General features: G+C 37.1%; 1 protein-coding gene across 8 annotated transcripts in view; it reads left to right on the top strand.

Annotated features, from left to right (window-relative positions):
- ZPB (zona pellucida binding protein) overlaps positions 1-22,721 on the top strand; it is a 149,222-nt gene that overhangs the window by 5,807 nt on the left and 120,694 nt on the right. For 7 of the 8 annotated variants that reach the window (XM_011759390.2, XM_011759389.2, XM_011759392.3 and 4 more), the window contains exon 3: positions 6,447-6,572. The exons of the other annotated variant lie outside the window; for it this stretch is intronic. In XM_011759390.2, coding sequence (XP_011757692.2) covers positions 6,447-6,572 — 126 coding nt within the window. The remainder of the gene's footprint in view (positions 1-6,446; positions 6,573-22,721) is intronic. 8 annotated transcript variants of the gene reach the window in all.

The following is a 22,721-nucleotide window of genomic DNA, read 5'->3' as shown; positions in this document are numbered from 1 at the left end:
GAGTCCTTCAAATTTGTTCTTTTTAAGATTGCTTTGTCTTCCCTGGGTCCCTTACAATTCCGTATTCTAGAATCAGCTTGTCAATTTCTGCAAAAAGGTCTATTGAGATTTTAACAGGTATTTCATTGAATCTGTAGATCAATTTTAGGAGTATTGTCACCTTAACAATATTAAGTCTTCTTATCTGTGAAATTGGGGTGTCTTTCCATTATTTCAGTTTATTTAGATCTTTAGTTTCCCTGAATTATATTTTGTAGTTTTCAGTGTACAAGTGTTACATTTCTTCTGTTAAATTTACCCCTAAATATTTTATTATTTTCAATGATATTGTAAATGAATGGTTTTATTCAGTTAGTTTTTGGATTGGTCATTGCTAGCATGTAGAAACACAATTGATATTTTCATACTGATGTTATGTAAAACTGGTATCAGTTTTCACCATTAAGTATGATGTTAGCTGTGAGTTTTTTGTAGAGGCCCTTTATCAGGGTTACGGAGTTCCCTTCAATTCTTAGTTTGTTGAGTTCTTTTATTGTGATAGGGGTTGAATTTTGCTAAATGCTTTTTCTCCATGTATAGCAACGATAATGTGTTTTTTATTCTTTATCCTGTTAATATGATGCATCACATTGATTTTCGTAGTTTGAACTTGCTTTGCATTCCTGGGATAAATTCTAGTTGATTATGATGTATAATCCTTTCTTATGTTGCTGGATTTGGTTGCTAGTGTTTTCAGGATTTTTATGGCTATGTTCATAAGGAAAATTGGTCTGTAAATTTCTTGTGATGCCTTTGATTTTGGTGTTAAGATAATACTGGCTTCATAGAACAAGTTGGTATGTAATTACCTCCTCTTCTGTCTTTTGGAAGAGTTTGTGAAGGATTGTTTTGTTTTGTTTTGTTTTGTTTTCAGACGGAATCTTGCTCTGTCGCCCAGGCTGGGGTGCAGTGGCCAGATCTCAGCTCACTGCAAGCTCCGCCTCCCGGGTTTACGCCATTCTCCTGCCTCAGCCTCCCGAGTAGCTGGGACTACAGGCGCCTGCCACCTCGGCCCGGCTAGTTTTTTGTATTTTTTAGTAGAGATGGGGTTTCACCGTGTTAGCCAGGATGGTCTCGATCTCCTGACCTCGTGATCCGCCCGTCTCGGCCTCCCAAAGTGCTGGGATTACAGGCTTGAGCCACCGCGCTCGGCCAGGATTGTTGTTAATTCTGTTAATTGTTTGGTAAAATTCACCAGTGAATTCATTTGGTGCTGAATTTTTCTTTGTGGGAGGTTTTTTGATTACCGGTTTAATCACTTATTTTAGGCCTATTCAGACTTTCTATTTCATTATGACTTTTTTATGGGAAACTATTAATCAAAGGTTACTTGTGTGGGATGAGTTGCTTCTCTCTTGCTACTTTCAAGATTATCTCCTTGTTTATGGATTTTGACAGTTTGATTATGATGTATCTGGCTATGCATTTCCTTTAAGTTTATCATAATTGGAGTTAATCGAATTCTTGGATATGTGGATTCATGTTTTCAATCACATTTGGGATGTTTTGTCATATTTAAAAATTTCTTTTTCTCTCTCTCCCCTCTTTCGGGACTCTGATTATGCATACATTGATATGCTTAATGCTTTTTCAAAGGTCTCTTGAGTTACTGATGTTTATTCTTTTTTTCTTCTTTTTCTCAGACTGGATAATCACATGTTGACCTATCTTCAAGTTTGCTAATTCTTCTGCCTTCTCAATTTGCTATTGATTCCTTCTAGTTAATTTATCATTTCAGTTATTGTACTTTTTAATCTGCAGTTTATTAAAAATAATTTTTGTATCTTTATTGATTATTTTCTATTTGGAATATCATACATTCTTTATTACTTTCTTTGATACTTTCTTTTTTTATTGTTTTTCTTTGATTATATGTGAAATATCTAACTTAAAATCTTTATCCAGTAAGTCCAACATTTGGTCTTTCTCCAATAATTGACCTTCCTTGGAGTCTGTTTCAGTGGGTTACTTTTTCTATGCATATGGCCATATTTTCTTGGTTTTCTGCATGTCTCGTATTTTTAGTTGAAAACTTGACATTTACAATAATATAGCAATACTGGAAATAAGATTCTTTCTACTTCCCAGAGTGTGATGTTGCTGCTGTTTGCTGATATCATGTATTTGTTCAGTGAGTTTCTGAACTAATTGTGTAAGTTTTGTATTCTTTATCACATAGCCGCTGAAATCTCTGCTTAATTAACTTAGTTAAGCTAATGATTGGACAGAGTTTTTATTAAACATCTTGAACCAGTTAGTCTCCTAGTCTTTGCTGAGGGTGTCTTTGTGCATGTTGTGACATACTTTTCAGATAGTTGGCAACTCTACCTTATCATTCACTTTACGCTGTGCAGAACCTCAATTTCAGCCAAAGGAGAGAACTTAAGGCCTCTTCATCTTTACTGAGTATACAGATTGTCCTAGGCATGTACACAGTCCTTTGCATGAATATGTCCTGCTATTTTTTCAGGAATATTCAGAACAATTCAAAGTTCCTGTGGACATGACATTCCCCAGCTTTTCCTCTTAAGGGTTTTGGTTAGCCTATTGTTTTCCCCAATTGTTGTTCACTATATCAGGCAGTTCACAAAGTTAAATGAGGGCCTCTAATTGTTTTTAATGAATTATTTTGGGGAAAAGGCTTTTTGCAGTAGGCGAAGTCCAAGTCAGGTCAAGTATGGACAGCCTTTAATGTGAGATCTTCCAGGATGTTGACTCACAGGTCGCATACTGATAGTACTCTGGGAAGGAGGCTTTGAAGGCATTCTAACCATGCCTGCCCCTTCCATTGGCTGCCAGGCCGCTGGTTCTCACTGGGATTGTAAACTGTTGGTTGTCATGGCTCCTTATTGCAGAGCTGGGAAAGGAGGCATGGAAATCAGGCACGTTAAAATGCTACAAGCTCACTATTTCTACCAATTGTAATTAGTTCCTTAGGGATGCTGGAACAAAAGAACCATAGACAGGGTGGCTTAAACAACAGAAATTATTGTCTTACAGTTGTAGTGGCTAGAAATCAAAAATCAAAGTGTTGACAGAGTTGGTTTCTTCTGGAGACTTTGAAGAAAGAATCTGTTCCAGATATTTGTCTTTGGCTTTTAGATTGCCATCTTTTCCCTATCACTCTGTATCCTCTTCCCTCTGTATTTTCTGTTTCCAAATTTCCCCTTTTAATAAGGGGATCAGTCATACTGGATTTGGACCCAGCCTGATGACTTCATTTTAACCTGACTTCCTCAGTAAAGACTATTTCTAAATAAGTTTATATCCTGAAGTACTGGAGATTAGGACTTCAACATATTAATAAGAGAGGGAGGACACAATCAACCCATAAATCAGATCCAGTTGTTTTTCTTGAATAAATGTTTTCTGGATTGCTATATTTGATTAATTTTGAGTTTGAGTTCTGGAAATGTTTATTGTGATAATTTCTACATTTTTCCTCCTTACTTTTATGAAGGAGATAATTTTTGGAGTTCCTTATTCTGCCATTTTTATTGATCTCCCCAGTGACAACTTTTAAAGCTGAATTATAAAATGTTATCTGGGTAACTAATTTCCCTTTTATTTTCTTTTATTGTATAATATGAAATTTATTCTTAAAATAGATTACCATTCCAATTCACTAGGTAGTTCTTATATCTCTTGAGTAGATTATTATATGATATTTCATTGGTTTTGGCCCATAATATACTGACTGCATGATTTTTTGTGCCTTCCGTTTCTTCTGTCATGTAAGGTCTTGGCATCTGTCTGTGTTGGCCACTTTTCAGATTTGTGACCCTCTTTTTAACTCGTTCACCTTTTGCATATTCTTTTCAGGTCAGTTAGTTTTCCATTTTCATTAACTCGTGTATTAATTCACTGAGCCTTTATTTATATTTTGTTGCACTTTTAGTTTATTCTATTTTTTTTTTAGTGTATATAATAAACGCCATTTTGTATTTTTTTTTGGTACCTGTTCAGAAGTTTTCTGGGACTGTATATTATCCAGGAGAAGAGGTTTTAGCATCATAGGACCTGAGCATTCTCAATCTCACTGACGTTGCTCTTCAAAAAGGCTGCACCAGTTCACACTTCCTTCAGTGGAACTTGAGGGGGTCCCATTTTCCCACATCCTTATCAGCACAAAATTTTACCCAACTTTTTCCATATTTGCTAAGCTGAAGATTATGTTGCCTCTGCCCATTCTTTTCTTTGTTGTTTTCAAAGGAGTTCTTTTTCATATTGTTTATATTCCAGTTATAAATATGTTATTAACTTTGTGGCAAATATCCTCTTCCTACTGTCAAATTTGTTAACTTTGCCTGTGTTATACAGGATCAAACAGAAATTGTTACCATTAAGAAGTTGAGTTCAGTAGTTTTATATTTGTGCTTTTTGCCAAAATAATTTTCTATAACTGGTTCAGACAAAAAGGTATTATTTTCTTTAAATAATGACTTGCCTTCAGGAATTCAGTGTACCTGGAATTTATTTTTATATACAGTAAGAGGTATAAATCTAAGTTTACTTTTGCATATATTTTGAGATAACTTTTAACTATAATTTATTGATAATCTGTATTTTCTCCAGTGATTTTAGGTACCACGTCTACCACATATATATCAGTTATTTATACCAATTTGATTTTTTTCCCTAGACCCATTATTTGTTCCTACACCAGGCCTCTCTTTTTTAATTTAGTGTAAATATTAATATATCTCAATAACTCTTATTGCTAGTCCCTCCTCTTTGCTTTTCTGTTATAGAATTGTTTCAGATATTTATGAAGCTTTAATCTTCCTAATGGATTTTAGAATCAGTATTGAAGAGCTTCTTAAATAATTTCTTCTGGGATTTTGCTTATGTGTTGATAAATACATTTGGGAATAAATTGACATCTTTAAAGTTACGTGTATACAATGATGATTATGGCATTGTGGTCTAATTTTATGTCTTTTGCTAGAGTCTAAAGATGTTCCCCATATAGGTCTGATTATAGAGGGACTTTTGTTTATTGTACTCTAAATATTATCTTCTTTCCTGCAAAATGGTTTAATGCATTATTGTTGATGTAGAGGAATATTATTTGTTTTTGTGTGTTGATCTTGCATTGGGAAACTCTTCTGGATTCATGTATATTTGCTGTGAAATAGGTACAGGGATTAGTGGGGGCGAGAGGAAGGGCACAGTCATGGTATGAGGTACTGTCAAGCCAAAGCACAAAGGATATACTTATGCTGAGTTTCCAAAGATGAGGAGGAACTTACACCAATAAAATTACAAAAGAATGATGCTGTGTGCTGCTATGGCATGGTTAGGGCAGAGGGTGTGAAAAGAGGTATACTGAGATATATGCAAAAGACAGATCATGGAGAGTGGTGCCAGTAAATCATGCCGAGGAGTGAAAATTTATGGGGCAAGCATTTATTAAAGAAGTTATTAAAGAAGTTAGGCAATCTATTAATGCAAGCATTTCATTAAAGTATTCAAAAAGAAAAAAATCACCTCAATCAACGTAGAAAAAACATTTCTTAAAATTCAGTGCTGATTTATGTTTATGATAAAAACAAATAACCAAAAACAGAGGGGAACTTTCTTAACCTGTGGAAGGGTATGTACCTAAAAGTACATTCAATAAACATCATGCTTTATGGTAAAACTTTAGAGGAAGTCTCTTAAAAGTCAAAGAGAATTTTGATTCTCTTTATTTTACTGGATCACAAAAATCTTTGTATACAGTGTGTCAGTGAAGAGTTGCCACGCAGTGTCTAAAGGGTTGTTGGAACCTTTCCTAAAAGTTTGCTTATGAGTAAACTTAAAACAATGGAATCTTTACCGAGTTCCTTTTGTATTTTCTAAAGGATACTAGTTTTGCTTACTTATCAGGATTTAAATTTCAAAGCAAATGAAACAAAATGCTTTAATATTTAAAATCAATACAAGCATAAATTTGCAGACTTTTTAATCACTTTATCATTTTTATTCAGTACATCTTGCTACATCATTGTGAATAATGCATTATTCTGCTAATCTAAACAATTTTAAAGCTCTAATCATGTTCGGTGTCTTTACAAAGCAGATAAAGTGTAGATATAGTATTAATACTTTGTTATTGAAATAATATTCTGAGAATAAAACAGGTTAGTGTACAGGAGCTCTGAGTGAAAAGTACTAACACATTATGCTCAGGTTGGGGATACATGTACACGCACATACATGCATACACATATATACATGCAAATACATAATATATTTTTAATGTTAATTACATAGAATGCAATGAAATTTAGTTTTTATCAGGTAATAGCAATAATTCAAAGTACTCTTATTATTGCATGTAACCCAAACTACAATAATGTACATTATAGAGAAAGAAAAGAATGTAAAATACTATTGGAACATTTTAAATATTGTATTTTCAGTGAAAGTGTATGTCATGCTCCATCAAAAGAGTCCACATGTGTTATGTGTAACGCAACGACTGCGAAATGTTGAACTGATAGACCCATCATTCCAATGGCATGGGCCTAAAGGAAAAATTGTTTCAGGTAGGATTTTTTTTCAATTATTATAATTAAATAAATGTATCTGAGTTGTGTGCAACACAAAAAGAATGTTTGTATCTCATACATATTTATGTTATTTCCTCAATTCTTTTTTTTGCGATTTCCTTCTGGAGTTAGAGCTAGCAATGTAGATAGTGTTCCCATTTTTACGTATTTTATTTTGATACAGAGACATACTCTAAGAATGAACTGTTTAGAGGGCTCTCAAAGCATCTGTAATCCCCAAAAGGTACTTTTTTCACTTAGAAATTACTGTTTGTATGACTGATTTGATCAATATTTCCTCTAGTCACCTTTTTGTTTTTTAATCTTGAAATACAGATTTTACTTTTATTATAATTTTTTAATTGGATAAAAGCTGATTTTTAACACTGTAGTTTTAAAAAACTACAGTTAACTTAGCTGACTTTGTTTCTAGCCTTGCATAAAATATAGATTAATGAGTTTTCATTCTGAAGATCTGTTCAGTCATTTTTGTATACCCTCAGAGAAAATTTTTCTTTATTGCTCTATATACCATATTTTCTTTCCTTTCTTTTTAAAAATCTTATTGGTATTTTGAGATCGTGTCTGTGGATAAAAACTTACAGGCTTACTTTATTTTCTTGGATGAAAGAGAGCAATATATTTATACAAAGACTTGCGAAAGAAGCGTAGGAAATAGTAATTTTTAAATATGTTTTAATTCATATTTATGTAGCTAAGAGATCTCAGCTGTATGTTTCTGTGATATTTATGTTGATTCTAAAATAGGTAATTTTAAAGAGTTAATCTCCTCTTTGGGTCAGTCTGTGTTTTTCTTAGGACGAATTATTCATCATTCATTTAGTGAGTGACTACTTGATGGAAGCTGCTGTGCTAGGTTTTATGGGGGATAGAAAGATCAGACATAACCTCTGCCTCACAACACTAGCAAAGTAGGAATGATTGTGCAGTTTGTTCATGAGATCAGCAGGACTCATTAACAGAAATTCTAATAGGTTTTGCAGCTTATATAAGTCACAGAAGTGGTCCAGGTGTAAAAGCACCCAATACTGGAAATACAATCAGATTTTATTTTTGTTGCTCTCTAATAGTAGCACATAATGTAATAGAAACGTGTATATTGAAACTCTGCAAGTTGAAAAATAGAAACATTTAAGCATTGAATTTTTCTATTGTCATTTGTTGCTCCTTTGCTTTGGAAATTGAAATTTGAAATTTTTTCTTCAAGGTGCCATGCCAGGTCTTGCAGTTTATATTGCAAATATAGTATGAAATTCAATTTATCCTTTAAGTAGGAGCAATATTTATTTTACTCACTTTTATAATAGAAAAGTAGGTATTCATAAATGTAGTTATTTCCAGGTAAAGATACAATCCTGTTACTACGTTGGTTTTTACCTTTATAAAAACTATTCTCAGGGAATTCTGGTATTTTAACTTTATGATTATATTATAGTTTTCAATACAGTATTTTATCATAGGTCACTGTCTACCAGTTGTAAAGCTTATTAAGAACACTATACTTTTTATTTCAGAAAGGACTGGAAGAGGTCTAATTTCTTAAAGTTTGAAGAACGGAGAAGCTTTTTGGACTGTAGTTTAAACTACACAGTACTTATCATTTTATGAATATCTCAAAGATAGTTTCCCTTAATTTGAGCCAAATAAATCATGTAATTATGTGATTACTTGTACATTCTTTTGGAGAAAATACTCAAGTTGTTTGGATGTGTTATGAAACATAGGGAGCAAATCTTAGATTTGACGTCTCTCTTTTTCTCTGTTTCTGTTCAGTATTGTTTATTTACAAAGAATTGCCTTTATTGCAATAAGTTCTGTACCTCCCACTCTGACCCTAATACTATTCTGATGAATTAACTCTTTTTGGTGTGTGGACTTTCCTACTTTTCTAAATATTCACACAAACATCTGTAAGTACTCACACATGTGTTCAGCTTTCCTACATCAAGCTATTAACAGTTACCTTACATAGTTGCCATTTTTGTGTATGTGTGTGGAGAGAACATTTGAGATTTACTCTTACAAAATTTCAAGTATACAATACATTAATGTTAACTGTATTTGCCATTCTATACATTAGGTCTCCTGAACTTATTCATCTTATAACTCAAATTTTATACCCTTGGACCAAGAACCACATGTCCCCAACCCCCAAGTCCCTGGTAACCACCATTCTACCCTATATTTGTGGTAGGGTGGAGTGTGAGTCTGACTTTTATATGAGTATTAGTGTGACTTTTTTAGATTCCACATATAAGTGCGGTCATGTATATATGTCTTTCAGTTTCTGCCTTATTTTACTTAGTATAGTGAATTTTATAAAAATAATAAACAGGTAAGATTACCATGTGTCAGATATTATTCTAACAATTTACACATATTAATTTTAACAATGACCTTTTGCAGTAATTACAGCCATTTTCTCCATTTTATAAATGGGAAAATAAAAACATTAAGAGAATAAGGTACTTTCCTAAAGTCAAATGTCTGAAGTCTTTTATCAGAGTTCATAGATATAATCTCAGTGAGATAGGAACACACCATTTTATGAATTTTGGTAGATTGTATCTTTCAAGAAATTTGTCCAACATTGGATTTTTAAATGTGTTATATTTATATGCATAAAGTAGTTTGTAGTATATTGTGTTATCTCTTTATAGATAACAGATTTCTGGTTTTCAGAATCTATAGTGATGTGTCCTCATTCACTCCTGATGTTGGTTGTGTCTTCTCTCTCTCTCTCTCTCTCTCTCTCTCTTTTTTGTTCTCTCTTACTAGTGATGTTGAGCATATTTTCATATGCTTGTTGTCCACATGTTTGACTTCTTTTGAGAAGTGTCTGTTCATGTCTTTTGCCCATTTTTTAGTGGAGTTGCTTGATTTTTGTTTGTTTTGTTAAGTTCCTTATGGATTCTGGTTATTAGACTTCATGGGAGGCATAGTTTGCAAACAGTTTCTCCCATTCTGTAGGTTGTCTGTTTACTTTGTTGATAGTTTCTTTTAATATGCAGAGCTCCGTAGTTTAATTAGGTCCCACTTGTCTGTTTTTGTTTGTCTTGCAATTGCTTTTGGAGTCTTGTTCATGAAATCTTTGCCAGTGCCTGTGTTCAGAGTGGTGTTTCCTAGATTTTCTTTTAGTATTTTTATAGTTTTAGGTCTTATACTTAAGTCTTTAAAAAATTCTTCTTAAGAATATTTTAAAATTTTTTTAAAAAAAATTTTTGGATACCTAGTAGGTGTATATATATATATGGGGTGGATAAGATGTTTTGATACAGGCAGTCAGTGTGAAATAAGCACATCATGGAGAATGGAGTATCCATCCCCTAAAGCACTTATTCCTTAGGTTATGAATATTTCAATTACATTCTTTATTTTAATATATACAATTAAGTTATTATTGACTATAGTCATCCTGTTGTACTATCAAATAGTAGGTCTTATTCATTTTTTCTATTTTTTTTGGTACCGATTAATCATCCCCACTTCCCCACAAAACTCCCCACTACACTTCTCAGCCTCTGGTGACCATCCTTCGACTTTCTATGTCCATGAGTTCAATTGATTTGAATTTTAGATCCTACAGACAAGTGAGGACATGCAATGTTTATCTTCCTATGACTGCTTATTTCACTTAACATAATGATCTCCAGTTCCATCCATGTTGCTGCAAATGTCTGGATCTCATTCTTTTTTATGGCTGAACAATACTCCATTGTGTATATGTACCACATTTTCTTTATCCATTCATCTGCTGATGGACACATAGTTTGCTTCTAAATCTTAGCTATTGTAGGCAGTGCTGCAACAAACAGGAATGCAGATATCTCTTCAATATACTAATTGCCTTTCTTGTGGGTATATACCAAGAAGTAGGATTGCTGGATCATATGTTAGCTCTGTTTTTAGTTTTTTGAGAAACCTCCAAACTGTTCACCATAATGGTTGTACTAATTTACCTTTCCACCAACAGTGTACAAGGGTTCCCCTTTGTCCACATCTTCACCAGCATTTGTTATTGCCTGTGTTGTGGATATAAACCATTTTAAGTGGTGAGATGATACCTGTTGTAGTTTTGATTTGCATTTCTCTGATGTTGAGCACCATTTCATAGGCCTGTTTCCATTTGAATGTCTTCTTTTGAGAAATGTCTATTAACATCTTTTACCTATAGTTGTTTGAACTGCTTGTATAATCTGGTTATTAATCCCTTGTCAAAGGGGGTAGTTTGCATATATTTTCTCCCATTTTGTGGATTGTCTCTTCATTTCATTGATTGTATCCTTTGCTATGCAAAACCTTGTTAACTTGATGCAATCCCATTTGTCTATATTTTCTTTGGTTGCCTGTGCTTGTGGGGTATTGCTCAAGAAGTCTTTTCCCAGACCAGTGTCCTGGAGATTTTCCCCAATGTTTATAATAGTTTCAGAGTTTGAGGTATTAGATTTAACTCTTTAATCTATTTTGATTTGATCTTTGTATATGGCAAGAGATAGGGATCTGGTTTCATTCTTCTGCATATGGATATCCAGTTTTCCCAGAACCACTTACTGAAGAGACTGTCTTTTCTCCAGTGTATGTTCTTGGCACCTTTGTCAAAAATGAATTCACTGTAGGTGTGTGGATTTGTTTTTGGGTTCTCCATTTTATTTCATTGGTCTATGTGTCTGTTTTTATGCCAGTACCATGTTGTTTTGGTTAGTATAGCTCTGTAGTATAATTTGAAGTCAGATAATGTGATTCCTCCACCTTTGTTCTTTTTGCTCAGGATAGCTTTGGTTATTCCTGGGTCTTTTATGGTTCCATATAATTTTTACGGTTGTTTTTTTCTATTTCTGTGAAGAATGTCATTGGTATTTTGATAGGGATTGCGTTGAATCTCCAGATTGCTTTGGATAGTTTGGACATTATAAAAATATTGATTCTTTCAATTCATAACACAGATTTTTTTTTTTTCATTTTTTGGTGTCCTCTTCAGTTTCCTTCATCAGGTGTTTTATAGTTGTCATTATAGATATCTTTCACTTTTTTGGTTAAGTTAGTTCCTAGATGTTTAATTTTATGTGTGACTGTTGTAAATGGGATTACTTTTTTATTTCTTTTTCACATCGTTCACTGTTGGTATATAGAAATGCTACTGATTTTTGTATGCTGATCCTGAAATTTTACTTGTTTATTGGTTATAGTTTTTTCATGAAGTCTTTAGGTTTTTCCAAATGTAAGATCACATCATCAGCAAACAAGGATAACTTGACTTCTTTCTTTCCAATTTGGATGTCTTTGTATCTATCTTGTCTGATTGCTGTAGCCAGGACTTCCAGCACTATGTTGAGTAATGGTGGTGAGTGGGCATCCTTGTGTTCCAGATCTTAGAGGAAAGGCTTTCAGTTTTTCTCCATTCAGTATGATAGTGGCTGTGATCTGTTGTATAAGGCTTTTATTATTTTGAGGTATGTTCCTTCTATACTCAGTTTTTTTGGGGTTCTTATCATTAAGGGATGTTGAATTTTATCAAATGCTTTTTCAGCATCAGTTTTGAAGTTTAATCAAAACATGATCATTCATGTTTTTATTCTTCATGCTGTTGATATATCACGCTGATTGATTTGGTATATTGGAACCATCCTTGCATCCCAGGAATAAGTCCTACTTGGTAATGATAAATGATCTTTCTAACCTTTTGTTGAATTCAGTTTGCTAGTGTTTTGTTGAGGATTTTTGCATCAACATTCCTCAGAGATATTGACTTGTAATTTTCTTTTTATGATGTGTTTCTGTCTGGTTTTGGTATAAGGGTAATACTGGCCTTATGAGTTTGGAAATATTCCCTCTTCTTCTATTTCTCAGAATTGTTGGTAGTAGGATTGGTATTATTTCTTCTTCAAATGTTGTTTGGTATAATTCAGCAGTGAAGCCATTGAGTCCTGGGCTTTTCTTTACTGGGAGAGTTTTAAGGCTTCAATCTTGTGACTTGTTATTGGTCTGTTCAGCTTTTGGATTTCTTCCTGATTCAATCTTGGTAGGTTGTATGTATCTAGGAATTTGTCCATTTCTTCTAGATTTTCCAATTTATTGGCATACAGTTGCTCATAGTAAACACTAGCGATCCTTTGAATTTCTGCAGTATCAGTCATAATGTCTCCTTTTTCATTTCTGACTTTATTTGGATCTTCTCTCTTTCTTAGTCTGGCTAAAGGTTTTTCAATTTTGTTTAACTCTTCAAAATACCAACTTTTTGTTTTATTTATCTTTTGTATTTTTTATCATTTAAAATTCATTCATTTCTCCTCTGATCTTTATTATTTCTTCTACTAATTTTGGGTTTGGTTTGCTCTTGCTTTTCTAGTTCTGCAAGATGCAATGTTAGATTCTTTGAAGTTTTTCCCCTTTGTTCAATGTAGGCACTTATAGCTATAAATTTCTATCTTAGTACTGCTTTTGCTGTATCCCATAGGTTTTGGTGTGTTGTGTTTCCATTAACATTTATTTCATGAAAATTTTCAATTTCATTCTTAATTTCTTTAATGATCCACTGATCGTTCAGGAGCATATTGTTTAATTTCTATGTATTTGTATAGTTTCTAAAATTCCTCTTATTATTTATTTCTAGTTTTATTCCATTGTGGTCAGAGAAGATGCTTAATATTATTTCAGTTTTTAAAAAATGTTTTAAGACTTGTTTTGTTACCTAACATATGATCTATCCTTGAGAATGAATCTCTATACTGAGGAAAAGAATGTGTATTCTGCAGCTCTTGGATGAAATGATCTATAAATGTCTACTGGATGCATTTGTTCTATAGTACAGATTAAGTCTGATGTTTCCTTGTTGATCTTGCTGTCTGGAAGCTCTGTCTAATGCTGAAAGTGGGGTATTGAAGTCTCCCGCTGTTATTGTATTGAGGCTCTCTCTCTCTTTAGCTCTAATAATATTTTCTTTATATATCTGAGTGCTCCCATGTTGGGTATATACATATTTACAATTGTCATATTCTCTTTCTGAATTGACCCCTTTATTATTATATAGTGACCATTTTTTTCTCTGATAGTTTTTGTCTTGAAACCTATTTTGTCTGATATAAGTGTAGCGATTGCCACTCTTCTTTGTTCTCCATTGGCATGAAGTATCTTTTTATACCCCTTTATTTTCAGCCTATGTGCGTCTTTATAGGTGAAGTGTGTTTCTTTTAGGCAGTAGATCAGAGGGTCTTGTTTTTTCATCTACTCAGTCTATTTTTTTTAATTAGAGAATTTAGTCAATTTACACGTAATGTTATTATTTATAAGTAAGGACTTACTCCTGCCATTTTGTTATTTATTTTCTGATTTCCTCTTCCTTCTTTCTCTCCTTTCTGTCTTCCTGTAGTGAAGGTGATTTTCTCTGGGGATATGATTTAGTTTCTTGCTTTTTATTTTTTGTGTATCCATTGTATGCTTTTTGGTTTTAGGTTACCATGAGGCTTGCAATTGCTATCTTGTAATCCAATATTTTTACATGATAAAAACTTAACATTGTTTGCATAAACAAAAAGCAAACTAATAAAAACTCTATGCCTTAATCTCCCTGCTTTTTAACTTTTGTTTTTTCTATTTATATCTTATTGTATTGACTGTGTCTTGAAACATTGCTGTAGTTATTGTTTTTGATTGGTTCATCAAAGACTAGTTTACACATCACAGTTACAGTGTTACAATATTCTGTGTTTTTCTATGTATTATTACCGTAATAATTATGTATTTTGTACCTTCTGGTGATTATTTATTACTCATTAATGTTCTTTTCTTTCTAACTGAAGTACTCTCTTTAGCGTATTTTGTATGAAAGTTCAGGTATTGGTGAAATCCCTCAGTTTTTGTGTGTCTGGGAAAGTCTTTATTTCTCCTTCATGTTTGAAGGATATTTTTGCCAGATATACTATTCCACGATAAATTTTATTTTTCCTTCAGCACTTTAAATATGTCATGCCACTCTCTCCTGGCCTGTAAGGTTTCCACTGAAAAGTCTGCTGCCAGATGTGTTGGAACTCCATTGTATGTTATTTGTTTTGTCTTTCTTCTTTTTGGATCCATTCATTAACCTTTACCTTAGGGAGTTTGATTATTAAATGCCTTGAGGTAGTCTACATTAGGTTAAATCTGCTTGGTGTTCCATAACCGTCTTGTACTTGGATATTATGACTTTGTCTAGATTTGGAAAATTCTCTGTTATTATCCTTTTGAATAAACTTCCTACCCTTATCTTTTTCTCTATCTCCTCATTAAGGTCAATAACTGTTAGATTTGTTGTTTTGAGACTGTTTTCTAGATCTTGTAGGAATGCTTCGTTGTTTTTTACTCCTTTTTCTTTTGTCTCCTTTGTGTATTTTTAAGTAGTGTGTTTTTAAGCTCACTGATTCTTTCTTCTGCTTGATTCATTCTGCTGTTAAAGGACTCCGATGCATTCTTCAGCATGCCATTGCATTTTTCAGCTCCGGGGTTTCTGCTTGGTTCTTTTAATTTCAGTTTCTTTGTTAAATATATCTAATTCTGAATTCCTTCTCTGTACTATCTTGAATTTCTTTGAGTTTCTTCAACATAGCTATTTTAAATTGCCTTTCTTTTGAAAGGCAGAGATATGAAAGGTCACATATCTCTGTTTTTCCAGAATTGGTCCTTGGTATTTAGTTTTTTTGTTGAGGTCATGTTTTCCTGAATGGTGCTGATACTAGTAGATGTTCTTTGGTGTCTGGCCATTGAAGAGCTAAGTATTCACTGTAGTCTTCACTGTATGCACTTATTTGTAGCCATTCTTCTTGGAAAGGCTTTTCAGTATTTGAAAGGACTTGGGTGTTGTGATCTAAGTTGTATCTGTTTTAGGAGGCACCATTCTTCTTGGAAAGGCTTTTCAGATATTTGAAAGGACTTGGGTGGTGTGATCTAAATTGTATCTGTTTTAGGAAGCACCTCAAGCCCAGTAATGCTTTGGTTCTTGCAGATTCATAGAGGTATTACCTTGATGGTCTTGGACAAGATCCAGGAAAATTCTCTGGATTACCAGGCAGAGATTCTTGTTTTCTTCCCTTACTTTCTCCCAAAACATACAGAGTCTCTGTCTCTGTTTTGAGCCACCTAAAGTTGGAGGTGGAGTGACAATAGCACCCCTGTGGCTACCACCACTGTGATAGAAATAAAGACTTTCCCAGTGACTACACTGGGTCAGACCTGAAGCCAGGCCTGCTATAACCACTCCGTGGCTCCTGCGTATGTTTGCTCAAGGCCCTGGGGCTCTCCGATCAGCAGGAAGTAAAGCCAGCCAGGCGTTTGTCCTTCCCTTCAGTGCTGCAAGGTCCCTCAATCCCTGGGTGGGTTCAGAAGTGCTGTCTGGGATTCAGGGACTAGAGTAGAAAACCTGAGAAGTCTGCCTGGTGGTGTATTATATTGCAGCTGAGCTGGCAATCAAAGCAAAAGACACACTCCTTCCCATTCTACCCCACTACTCTTTCCAAAGGGAGAGGAGCCTCACCTGATAGCCACCACCACCACAGGCCAGTAGAATTATTGCCAACTACCACCAATGTTCCCTTAAGGCCCATGCTTCCTGGCCTGGGACTTACGCTTCAGGGCAGTGGACTCTCCTCTGGCCCCAGGGCAGGTTCAGAAATGCCATCCAAACATCAAGTCCTGTTCACTGGGGACCATGAGAGTCCACTTGTTGCTCTCCTGCTCTGTGTCCATGCTGGTACTTAAGGTGTAAGACAAAGTACCCTTTAGTTTTCCTTCTGCATTTCTCAAGCAGAAGGAGTTTTTCCCCATAGCCACCACAGCTGGTCATATGCTGAGTCTCACCTGAAGTGAGCAAGTCTCAGAGGCCTACCCAAGGCCCTTGAAGTTGTACCTGGGTATCGCTGCTGGTTATTCAGGGCCCAAGGGCTCTTCAGTTAGCAGATGATGAATGCTGCCAGGACTGGGTCTTTTTCTTTAAGGCAACAGATTCCCTTCTGGCCCAGGGTATGTCTAGAAATGTCTTCTTGGAACTAGGGCCTGGAATAGGGACATAACAACTCTGACCAGTGCTCTATCCTACTCTGCCTGGGCTGGTAGCTTAGATGCAAGACAGCATCCTCCCCACTCTTTCCTCTCCTCTCGTCAGGTGGAAAGAAGGGGTGCCTTTTGGGGCTGCAAGCTGTGGAGCCTATGGTTAGAGGAGGGGTGATGCTAGCCCTCCCTTGGCTTCCCCAGCTGGTGTCTCAAGATGTTGTGTGCTCCCTCAGTTCACTGTCTTTGGGCCTACTTCAGCACCAGGACTCACCTATGTTTTGCAGCCCTATGACCTAGATTGCCTTTTAAGTTTACTTGGAGAGTAAACAGAGTGCTGTAGACCTTGATGGCAAGGTTTGTAGGCACTCAAGTTCATATTGCTGGGATTGATGATTCTCTTCTGGTTTGGGCTGGTTTAAATGCTCACTCCATGGGCAGGTGTCAGCTGAATTTGGTCTGCTTTTCCTTTCTGCTCTAACAGGACAGCTCTGAGCTCAATACCTCACAATTGCTGTGCTCTCCCTCCCCCAGTACTCACAGACACTAATTGCACCAGGCCACCACTGTGGGGTATGGGGGTGGTAATGGGGGAGGGGTGGCATTGGTGATTTTTGGATTTTTAAAAAGTCTTTTCAGTGCCTCTTTTAGTGATATTAGAACAGGAATTAAAAGAAATTAAAAACTGTATATTCAGAAACTTAGTTTTATGTAAGAAAACCGTGTTCCCCCTGAGGAAAAGAAAGAGCTGGAGTCCTTTAGAATTAACTGCCTGTTTTTCTGTGGCTAGTGAGCCTTATCTCTCCCCCTTTCCCAGGCATTGTGAAGATGCTGTTTTTCTAGCTGTGCAGCTTCAAGGTCACTAGACAGATAAACTCAAGTCATAAAACACGTTTTTCCTTGAAAAGTAAAAATGATGTAATGCATGTCTCAATTAATTGAATAACTGTCTTTTCTCGCTTCTGTGATATGCTTCCCCCTACACAGATCTCCCCCACCCCACACAATTCTTAAAAGGTAACTTGACTCTTTGATCAGGGCTCAGTCCTCTGGATGTTAATCCAACTGGGCTGGTGCACCTGCATAATAAATACCCTCCTGAACCCTATCAGTCTCTCTGATTCCTTATCAATCCCACTACATTTCTGGGGGGGTCGTCTGGGATTGGAGATGACAGATTTACTGTTTCCTTTGCCTTTGGGACTAGAGGCCCAGGGCCGGGGGAGACCTGGCATCCAAGGCATGCCACGGGAGAGCTTCACCCGGATGGAAACTGGCTGTCCCCGCATCCCAGCGCCATGCCTGGCAGTGCAACGGAACCGGGTATGGGGCTGCGGGACAATACCAGCACTTCAGGAACTGCAGTAAGGAGTAAGGGCCCAAGGCAGGAAAGCTCGTCCCATAGGGATGAAGGGGAGTTTGATCACCTCCCGGGTAACAACCACTAATCCAACCCAGAGTGGCTGGTGGTGGCAGGAGTGGCCTGCCAATTTGGATGAACCTCGTGTCCCCACTAACAAAGTGAAAGTGGTTCACTGGATCTGGAGACAGGAACTGGGAGTTGTGGGTGTGTGTGAACCTACCTGGGATATGAGAGAGACTCATTTCGTTCAATGATGAGTCCTGGGGTAGGAGTGGTGTGTGTATGTGTGTGAATGTGGGAGCCTAACTAGGCTCACCCGTGACATGAGAGAGGCTTGTTTTGTCTGATTAGGAGTCCTGGGGCAAGGGAGGTGTATGAAATGGCGTGAAAGAGATGATCTCGGGAGAGGCCAACGTGGGGAGTGACATGGGGAGGCACAGATCCCTTAGCGTGGGCTGTGTGCTCCAAGGCGAGTGTGGGGGAAATCAGACTGAGGACATTGCATAAAGCTGATAGGACTAGCTTCATAACCGCAGTAGGCTGTGATGGGAAGGCATGTTCCTGGATAAGCAGTGTCCGAAACTCCTGTAATAGGACCCGGTCTGGTGGACCTGAGAGTGAAAGTGAGAGTGAAAGTGCTTTGCAAGGGAGGAAATGGGAGGGAAAGCGTCAAAACCAACCCCTTTGGAGTGCATGATAAAGAATTTTAAAAAAAGGATTTAGAGGTGATTATGCAAAAAAACTGGATGTTCAAAAGTTAAGGACGTACTGTGAATTAGTATAGCCCTCTTTTAGTGTCGGATGACTGGCCAGAGGCACTATAGAGAAATTGGTCCTGTGTTTTAAGGTGGTGACTAGGATTGGAGGACATCCAGGGCATTCAGACCTAGACTTTGTATTGACTCATGACTGAATGCAGCCCTGCCTAGCAGTTTATTGTAAAATGCTTGCAGCTCACGCCAAGAGAAATCAGCTGCACTGGCAGCTACAGAGTTAAAGGGAAAGTCACAGAGGCTTGTAGCACCACCAAGCCAATAGTGAAAGTAAAAATCAGCTGCCCCTGAAGCTGAGACAAAAAAATAAAGTCTCTGGAAAGGCAGAAAAACCAGTTTTGCGAGAACCACAGTAGGGAATAGAGACCCCTCCTCCCTACATTCCAATCTACCTGACTTTACCAAGGCTAACTGCCCCTAAGGAGTTAAGTTAAAAGGAATACAGGCTCTGGATTTCACGTGAGAAGGAGAAATCAGAGCTCAGGGAAATTAAAGTGAAGGGCTCAAAAAGTCAGGCCATCTCAGGTCTGGCCATGCCCAAATTGTGCTTATGCCTCTTAAGAGGACAAGAGGACCCCCACTAAGAGCCAGATGATGCAGTCCAGCTTCAGCACCTACAAAGGTGCCGAGAAGCACTTCTGCAAAGGGTAAAGTGTGGTAAAAGAAAAGGCAACTCATATAAAAATCTCAGAGGTGCTCCAGGGTGCAGATAAAAGCACCAGCCAGTTTTATAAAAGACTTTGAGAGGCATTTTGGTTGTGTACTCCGTTTAACTCTGAGGCTGCTGAAAATCAACACATGGTGAATACGGCGATTGTAAGGCAGGACCAAGGAGATATCAGGCATAAACTGTGAAAGTTAGAAGCTCCATAGGTGTGAATGCTACTCAGCTTATTAAAGTGTCTACTAAGGTGTAAATCAACCGAGATCAGAAGGCTGATCGGAGGCTTTAAAAAGGCTAATTTACTAGCAGCAGCCCTTAAGGAAAGAGAAGCTGGCTTTGCAAGGAGGCATGGATGTGGGCGTGAACGCAGTCATGGAACAAAGCTAATCTGGACAGGAGTTTGAAAATCGGCCGAGGCTAGAGGGAGATTAATGTGCATGGTGCGAAAGAAAAGGACACTAGAAGGATAAATGTCAAAAGAATAAGGAAAATGGTCAGGGCCATAGTATGAAAACAAACAAAGAAACTAACAAACAAACAACACTGGCCAAGGGCTACTGCACCCAGAAAAACCCAAGACCCCCTGCACCTGCTGTGAAAGACAGGATATAAAGTGTCAGGAGAAAGCTCAGATCTACTCTAAAAGTGTCCAGTAGTTGGGCTTTTATGTGAGCCAAGAAGAAAGATGGCTTAGTAGTGAACAAACACAGGCTATTTGTGCACTTCCTGGTCCAACCACCTGGTGTCAAATAAGTGAGTTCCTAAGGGCAGCAAGGTTCTGCCGTCTCTAGATGCCAAATTTCTTGTTCATGGCTAAGCCATTATACAAAGCCACAAAGAGGAGAAAAAAAAGGAGCCCCTCCTCTAAGAGGCGAACCAGGAGAAGGCTTTAAAAAAAAAATCAAAGAAACCTTGACTCAGGCTCCAGCTTTAGGACTACCAGATCTAACTAACTAAGCTTTTCTTGTATGTCCACAAGTGAAAGGGAGGCTGTAAAGCTTCTAACTCTAAGTTAGAACTTAGAAGGACAACTACTAAGTTAGAAGTCCAGAGAAGGACAACTGCCCTGCTCTGACCACACCGGTTCTAACTCTAACTCAAGCCGTAAGATCATGGCATTGCCCAGCGGCATACTTATCCAGGCAATTAGATTCTGTGGCACTTGGATGGCTTCCTTATCTTAAAACACTAGCTGCCACTGCTCTACTGGTGCAGGAAGCTAATAAACTGACTTTAGAGACTGTGAATACCCTAAACCCAGCTACCTTGCTCCTCATCGAGTCAGTGCCAGGAGGCCCCCTTCATTGCTGCGTGGACATGGTAGATGAAGTGTTCTCAAGCCGAAGAGATTTGACAGATCGGCCCCTCGGGGACCTAGACATTGAATATTTTACTGATAGAAGCAGTTTCATACTAAAGGGAGTCCGCCGAGCTAGGTATACAGTGGTGACTTTGGACTTGGTAGTGCAGTCTTTGCCTACAGAAACTTCTGCTTAGAAAGCAGAGCTAATAGCTCTGACAAGAACTCTCTGGCTAGCAGAAGACCAAAGGACAAATCTTTACACAGATTCCAAATATGCTTCTGCTACTTTGCATGTTCATGAGGCCATTTACAAAGAAAAAAAAAAGATTTTAACTGCTGGAAGTAAAAAAATAAAGTACAAGGAAGAAATTATACAGCTTTTAAATGCTGTATGGGCCCCAAAAGAGGTGGCAGTGATGCACTGCAAGGGGCACCAAAAAGCAAGAACACTAAAGGCTAAAACAAAAAAGAGAAAGGTAAACATAAAGGCAAATGCAGGCTTTAAGTATGGCCATGCAAAAGATGCATGGTTAGGTATGAAAAAAATACCTATAAGTCTAACAGACCCGGTACACCCTTTCAAACCTAAGGACTTCGTTTAGGTTGAAAAATAGAATCTAACCGCTCTAGGACCCATATAAGATAGGCCCCATATTGTGATCATGTCTACTCCCACTGCTGTTAAAGTTGCAGGTGTTACACCTTGGATTCATCATAGATGGCTAAAACCAGCGGCAGTAGTGACTCCCAACGATGACCAGTGGATTAGCCAACAAGACCCAGATCGCCCCACCTGAATATTCCTACGGTGAAACCCAGCCACTGGTAAGGACAACTGCCCTGCTTTGACCACGCTGGAGGCTGGTCAGTTTATGCATGGCTGAAGCTTGAGGATCCTGCAAGCTCTGCTCTAGTCACATCCCGAAAGCTGACTAGTTTATGCGCAGCTGGAGCTAAGAGTACCATTTCTGGATAAGTAAATGTAAATATAATTTATAAGCCTAGTTATAGTTCTGTCAATACTGATTGTTCTGTTGTTATGTTATTAATGCAAATGCCGCAAATGTCTATGCCCAGAAGAATGTTTGCCATGCCCATGTGTAGTGTAAACATATTTCTATTACCTACACTGATGTTTTTACCATTTCTGCCTACACTAAAATGGAAGAAATCTCTAGAAGAATGCCCATACTGTGTAGATACTACCTGGGTAAGGAGTACGATAGTTACAACTCTACTGTACCATGCCTACTATAAATGTACAGGAACCAAGTTAGGAACCTGTACATACAACCAGACCACCTATTCAGTCTGTGACCCAGGAAATAATCAGCTATATGTATGTTATGAAGCTCTTACCCTATAAATTCTGGTTTAAAATACTTATTAAATCAGAGAAAAAAAAAGAGAGCTTTTAGCTCAAACCAAAGAAGACCCTCTCTCCTATAAAAGGCCTATTTCCTTGTACTTTAATGCCTGCCATGCTGCGTATGTTCATAATCCTAAAACAACCAGAAGCGGTCTGCAATGGTTTAACACAAGAGAGGCTTAGCAGCAGCTACCCTAAACATCTGTATGGAAAACCACAAATCGGATGCCCAGACTGTAACATTCAGTGGAATATGCTAACACAGCTCCAACACTTATATTCAGGAAGGACTGCTCTACTAAGTAGTATGTCAACCAAACGAAATTGTAAGACAAAGACATGCAGTTCTTTAAATTTTACTGTCTTAAAGCCAGAGCTACCTTTTTGGTCTACAGGACAGACAGCACTGTTACAAGTTAAAAGATAAGGAACAGGTCTTGGAGTTCCACTACTAATTGTCAAAAAGACTAGAAGGGCTCAAATGCATCCAACCCTGCAATTCCAGGTCCATAAGTCATTCTAGAAGCATTTTAATCCGTCAGTGCCTGAGCTTCTCCCATCAACCAAAAAGTTATTTGCTCAACTAGCTGAAACCATAGCTGGCAGCTTAAGAATTTCCTCATATGTGTGTTTCTCCAC

This window comes from Macaca nemestrina, chromosome 4 (assembly GCF_043159975.1).
Source record: "Macaca nemestrina isolate mMacNem1 chromosome 4, mMacNem.hap1, whole genome shotgun sequence".
Classification (NCBI taxonomy): Eukaryota; Metazoa; Chordata; class Mammalia; order Primates; family Cercopithecidae; genus Macaca; species Macaca nemestrina.
This window is presented reverse-complemented; position numbering and strand designations above follow the sequence as displayed.